The sequence below is a fragment of the Anneissia japonica genome, unplaced genomic scaffold (genome assembly GCF_011630105.1).
Source record: "Anneissia japonica isolate Jap-2015-1 unplaced genomic scaffold, ASM1163010v1 scaffold2471_len1564793_cov202, whole genome shotgun sequence".
NCBI classification, from domain to species: Eukaryota; Metazoa; Echinodermata; class Crinoidea; order Comatulida; family Comatulidae; genus Anneissia; species Anneissia japonica.
Genome location: NW_022709610.1, coordinates 1,031,646 through 1,038,632, shown reverse-complemented (window position 1 = coordinate 1,038,632; position 6,987 = coordinate 1,031,646). Strand labels below are relative to the sequence as shown.

The window sequence follows — 6,987 nt, the reverse complement described above, 5'->3', positions numbered from 1 at the left end:
TATAGCCTATATATATATTATAGGCCTATATATAACATAAATCAGATTGCCGTTAACACTGTTAAATTATATAATAAACCATAAAAGAAAGGTAAATACAGTTTTCGAATAAAGGACAATAATACATCGTGTAGCATAGCTCTCAGCGAATGTAGTCCCATAAATAAGCGAATAAAGAAATTGTGTAATAAAATGTCTCCGAGGGGATTCGAACCAGCGACCTCTCGCTGTCAACGTGAGCGTCATAAAGTTATATAATTTAACAATGTTAACGGCAATCTTGATTATTAAATAGAGATTATTTCAAGGCTCATGATTTCAAGATTACATTATTTATTGTTTCAAAAAAATTCATGGGTTAATATCCGACAATAACAAGTTATATATATAAAATAAACATAAATCTCACTCTTTCCTAACCATAAGTATGCATTGTGGTGTCAGCGTGTCTTTTCATACTGAACATTTGGATATATAGGTCTGTTACATGTATGCCCCTTTATTATATTCCATAAAGAGGTGTATCAGATGCTTTAAATGTAACATTACTATGTTTTATCTGAAGACAAAATAGATGAAAAAGGCCCATTGATGTAATTTTTATGTTGAATTTCCTAGGCACAAACAACTCAACCTGAGACATGCCCAACCCAGTCAAAATTCTCAAAGGCCGTTGATAGCTTCCTGGATGTGCTTACGGCAGAGGATCCTGAGAAGATTAAAATCAAGGCTCAAGTAGACCGCTTAGCTGGTATAGTAGACGAGTTTGAGAGTTTGGTTGTTACGCTGACACAAAAACAAGAAGAACAATCGCAGAAACTCTCTGACAAAATTGATGAACTGGATGGCATTCTGGATGACATAAAGGGATGCACATGCTCGCTCCGTAAGAATTCCCCTTTTTTTTTAGGTTCGGCACAATGAGACATGTATCGCCTACACGGTAATAAATATGGTTACTCGGCCACTGGGGCTGTTATTGCGAATGCAAATCTGATTAGATTTTACACTCTATGCCTATGCGGGTACAGCACTAGTACTGGTTGTTGCGTGTAAAGAGGGATCAATACGCTCCTTCGGGTGGCGTTGCTTTGTAGCGGCACTGTTCGTCATCACCTGAAAGATAAATTAATTCATATATTATTATTATTATTATTATTATTATTATTATTATTATTATTATTATTATTATGTAGCGGCACTGTTCGTCATCACCTGAAAGATAAATTAATTCATATAATAATAATAATAATTATTATTATTATTATTATTATCATTATTATTATTATTATCATCATCATCATCATCATCATCATCATTATCATTATTATTATTATTATTATTATTATTATTATTATCATCATCATCATCATCATCATTATTATTATTATTATTATTATTATTATTATTATTATTATAATGATAATAATAATAATAATAATAATAGTTATTGTTGTCCTTATGATTCTGTACAATATATTGCTGGTAATTGTTTAAACAATCCATATCTTAATATATTTCAAATTATTTTATAAATCGTACGAATGCATTTGACTTTTCCGTAATGGAAGAATTTTTTTTTTCAGATCATGATGCTGTTTTCCATGTGTCAGTAGGAGGTACTTACAAGTTGAATTTCGAACAAGCAAAACAGGCTTGTATCGACCGGGGCGCCACCATAGCTACTGTTGCTCAACTGGCAGCTGCGCAGACATTTGGTCTTGACCGCTGCGCTGCTGGGTGGCTATCGGATGGTAGCGTTAGATACCCGATAACGATGCCACGCAACGGATGCGGTGGGGAAGGCACTGCCCCTGGGATCCGAAGCTGGGGAAAACCCACAAAAGATAAAACATACGATGTGTATTGTTTTCATTAGAAGTCTTTTTATATGACAATTTCTTAAGTGTATGCTTCTGACTTGTCAAATTTTGGATATTGTATGTCGTGTGACCGATAATATCATCAACATTGAAATAGAAATCAAGGTGGTGGGTCGGGAGTCGTTTTTTTTTACTATGCTTACAACTAGTTTAAGGTCCATAATTAACAATAAACCATGCAGTTTGTCAGTTGAAATGGTAACCACTTACAGTATGTGGCTAAATCCATGTTAATTATTGTAAAATTGATTATTAAAAAAACTTCTTTTTAAACAGAAATTTTCCACAAAGCCAGTCAAGCTTTAGGCTAACTGCGTGCTATCTGTAATTCGTCAATTTGCATTCCTTAAAAAATAAACGTACCACGTAGCATTAAAAACGTGTGTTGAGTCTGGAATGTGTTGTCTTCATGTTTTCCTTTATTCGTGTAGAAAAAAATGCCAGTGGAAACTTAAAGGAAAGACAGTACAATAGTGATAAAATATACGATAAAATAATTAAAATACATTTATATTAGATGAATAATAATTTTTAAAAAAAAGAAACAACATTGAACACTGAATGTAGAAAACAACTTCAACACAGAAAAACCTCAGAAAAACTAAAACTCCTATGCTGCCCTCTGTTGTGTTAAGATCTTTACTACCGTCGAGTGGAATCATTGTGTGCATAGCTTATATCAAGAAAAGTTTTCCATATCAATTTGATAAAAATTACCCCGGTGGGATTTAAACCCGCGATCTGTCGCTGCCAAGACCACCAAGGGCCGTCAATGCCCCCCCCCCTCCTCCGGTCGGGGTCGAGGGGCAAAAGGGCTCGGAAAATTTGTGTTATTTTAATGAAATGGTAGATGACAACAATGAGGTTTCTGCCACGTTAATTTCTATAAACCCTCCAACGAAAAAAAAAATAGCCTGAAGACAATGTGTAAACATATAAAACAAGAAAATAAAGCCAATTTCGAAATGAAGCTGTATTATACTAGGAAATTTATTTACACTCTTCCCTGAGTATACCGAATAGGCTTAACTTTAATAAATTACAGTGTTTTCATTTGCTTCTCGATACGGGTAACAAGAGAGTTGCCATGTAACAAAATGTTTTTATTTTAATTATTACAATACGCACAACATTCAACATTATCTAAAATTGTTCATATAACAGATTTATATTATAAAACTTCTGAGCTTTACCATGAAGGAGATATCCCTACCAAACCGACAAGCCCGCAGGCATGGGTGGAGTGTATTTTCAAAAGGTACTTTTTTAAACCTATTAATTATTTCACGAAAATCGTTTCAAGTTATGGCGAAATGCTATGCAGTGCCAGAGTGCATTGCGTTTCACTTTCCCGCTCTTCTAACGGTTGATGTTTAATAACAAAATTTGTTGGAAATTGACCAGCTCACGTGTGTGGATATTGATCCATACAAAAAGCTAATGTATGTCTACTCTGAATGTAAAGACAATGATAAAATGTTACTTCTTTATCAGTGGTGGTGCAGACGGTGGTCAGGGAGGGCATTCCCCTGTCGGACACTGGACCCGGTCGGCCGACGCCACCGTCGGGGTCGACGGTCGGATCAAGAATAATAATTAATAATTTGCCCAACCACATAACGTCATAGGCGTAGATCCCGGGGGGGGGGGATGGGGATGAATCCCCAAAATTTTGACAAGGGGACCACATAACGTCATAGGCGTAGATCCCGGGGGGGGGGGATGGGGATATATCCCCAAATATTTGACAAGGGGGGGAATGGTCCATTGTATCATCCCCTCCAATATTTTGACTATGTATGGGATAAAATGGAGCTTTACACACTTCAAAACTGTCAGAGAAATAATTTGCACTGTCTTATGCGCTTACAAAGATGAAAATTAGCATAATGTATTAATGTTGATAAATGACAGTTTTTGAAGTGGAGAAGGGGTTGCAGGGTGTTGTGAGTCTGGTCATTATGATATCTTCCTTTTTATTCTTGTCTTTATTTTTCTTTTCCTCTTCTTTCTCTTTCCCTCCCTCTCCCCTCTTTCTTTTCTCTTATTACCCAGCCCGGTACGACGGCTTGGTCACCCCGGTAAAAACCGCCATGGGAGGGGAAGTTTTTCCCCCTGCCCCCCGCGCCTGTTACCACACTGGTTAACACGCCAATCATCCCCCCCCCCCCAATGAAAAATATTTTTCTACGCCACTGCATAACGTTGTAAGTTTAGGAATCCTTTGTGGTCTAGGTCTTTACAATTTCGGCCATACTAGCCATAAAAAAGTCTGCCCGTGGACCCTACCAGGATCTGGCTGAGGCTCAAGTCGATCTCTTAGCTTGGCCCCTGTTGAACATGTCGGAGCTAATGTCCGTAAATTTCTAAATCACTTTTTCAGCCCAAAGACAAAGACCTCGCCAATTGCGTGACGTAATCTCTATCTCAATTTCAGCAATTCTGAAACTGAGCCTGCCATTCGCTTCAAGTTGGTGGCGCTGTAATCGATTTTCCGGTCCCTACTGAAAAAGTCCGAAAAATTATCACGACCCACCCAGAAAATATCCTGGATACACACCTGGGATTTTCAAACAGTGTGGTATCAGGGTGAACCCACTTGACCTGTAAATGTGGAGTCCACATAAGCCAAAATCGGTCCTGCACCTATTTAGTAGTTATAACCTGTACCGTACGTTTTTCAGCGATTTTTTTAAAAATAAAATAATAGATAAATATCTCATCTCTTATTAGGCCAATGTAATATATTTTCATCCGTTTTGTGTGCAATTGAGTATACAGCTACAAAAATTATAGTATGTTGTTTTCGCTCTTCGCTCCCAAAAACTCTTTGGTGTAAAAGTTAGAAAAGGAAGTTAAAGGATACGATCGTAAATCGTATTGGTCTTTTTTTTTTTGTTCATTTTTTTACCTTATTTTGTTTTGGCTGTGTGCTTGCTTAACCCCACCATGAAATACATGAGCAATCATTTCGAAGAACGATTACTGACCCCTGAACAACTATTGTATGACCTAATACCCCATAAAATATGGGAATATTTAAAACGAATAAATCAGACTTGAGTTCCATTTTAGGCCCAAACCTAGGCCAAGCACGTCCACAAAAGCTTAATACGAATTATTCTATCAATGCAAAAGCTTAATACGAATTATTCTATCAATGCAAAAGATTTTTCAAGTGTGGGAGAGAAGCATACTTAGGCCTACTTCCCTCCAGTCCACGGCAGAAACATTCGAACCTTACGGCCAACTCAGACAGCGTCGTACGACAGACTTCGACGCGATTTGTTGTCGCGTCGGGTCTGTGTTGGTTAAACCAATGAACTTAAATAGCAGAAGAATGAGCTGCTCCGCGTATTTGCATTAAAATCGGTGGAACATTCGCCCTCCTGCGGATGAGGTAAAATTTGAACATTTTACTAAGTGGAGAAACTACAGGAAACAAACAAACCATTGCGGCGCCTTTATTGCTCTTTATTATATATAGCGCCGCCGCGCGGATGAGGTAAAATTGCTCTCCGTGTACCCACAATGCCTTTTGAACGGATGTTCCATTATATTGGGAAGCTGCTCTATCTTCTGCAGTATTTATTATCTTTGGTTAAACGCAGACGCGATGGTTTAAATCATGTTAAGAAATAGGTTATAAAAATATTCAAATTAGATTTCCCCAATTACTACCCAATAGAAAAATTTGAAAAAGAAAAAATGGTTCGTGTGGGAATCGAACACACGACTTCCAGATTATCTAGCCAGATTGAAGTTACTACAAATGCTATTAAGATGTGAGTTTGCCTCAGGAATATAGGAGTGATTATTACCCTACCTGATGTCTTAACGTACCGAATACTCCATACGTTTCCATTTAGGCCTTCTATTCAATAATCATCATTCCTGATGATGACATAATTAATGTCGAAATATTGAACAAAATGCACGCCATCGTGTCGGGAACACGATGGCGTGCATTTTTAAACTTGGAGTATGTATTATACTATCTTATCAAAAATGCTCAGATCGTCGGAGCGGCGGGGTGGAGGTAGTTGGTTCCCCTGCCGCTTGGACCCCCTCCCCAGCCAACTGGTATAGTTACTCACGCATTTCAAACCTCTCAGGTTGGTAACTATGGGTTACTGAGAACGGTACGTTGGGTCCGCCAAAACCACCAGGTCCTTGGTCACTAAATAGAGAGCTACATAGGGAATATTCGATCGGGGCAGAAAAGTGGTAAGTTGGAGGTGGTCTTTGGAGGGTTTTTTAATTGGAAGGAGACCTGTAGGCCTACTTCTAAAGATCAACATTTTACAGAATTTCTTTTCGATCAATATAACCATTACATTTTAACATGTTTTACTCTTAGGCCTGTTTCATATTCTTGTTTTGCAGTAGTTTATAATATGTTATTTATTTTTTTTTTTTTAATTTTATTTATTTCCAGGCGCAAACAATGAAAACATGAAACACTTGAAACATGACATATAAAATAGGCCCTAATGTTGATTGGTTGTATTGTGTGTATATTGCTGCGATGTGGTTGTACATTTTCTCACACACGTCTCATTGTGTGTGAGGTAGTCTTCCTTTTCTTAAAAATAAATAAAAAAAAAGGCTAGGCCAAAGTGTTCTTATTTTTCCCCCTTTTTTGCCATATTCTGCCTTCAAATGTTCTTATTTTGTTCATCTTTTTACCCACTTTTCAAAGATTAAACATTATTATTTATAGCAGTGTAAAGAGGGCCTTTACGGACCTGGGCACTAACTGCTGTATTTACTAGTGATTTGTTGGTATTTTAGTTCATTTAAAATGAAAACCTCATTATTTTCTTATTTTAAAGCAATTTTTTCCTCGGTGTTTTGAGTCTGATAAATTGTGTTAATTCTATCTGAGGCCGCCACTTATGGCCCTATAAAATAAATTAGGCCTATTAGTTTATCAAGCTGTCAAAGAACAAAAACTGATAAGGGAGGGAGGTTTTTTTTTTTTTTTTTTTTTTTTTTTCCGCCCCCATTTTACCGATGTTCGCAAGTAAATCAGTGGTTAAGGAGACATTTCGTCGCTCACATCACGAACTAACACAATCAAATTAGATTGTGTCTGTCTCTT

General features: G+C 37.1%; 1 protein-coding gene across 1 annotated transcript in view; it reads left to right on the top strand.

Annotated features, from left to right (window-relative positions):
• The window catches only part of LOC117106779 (hyaluronan and proteoglycan link protein 3-like), a 3,119-nt gene extending 839 nt beyond the window's left edge, over positions 1 to 2,280 (top strand). Inside the window, exons 2-3 of the mRNA XM_033248220.1 lie at positions 619 to 886; positions 1,587 to 2,280. Coding sequence (XP_033104111.1) covers positions 619 to 886; positions 1,587 to 1,879 — 561 coding nt within the window. The 3' untranslated portion in view covers positions 1,880 to 2,280. The remainder of the gene's footprint in view (positions 1 to 618; positions 887 to 1,586) is intronic.
• Positions 2,281 to 6,987: the final 4,707 nt, after the last annotated feature.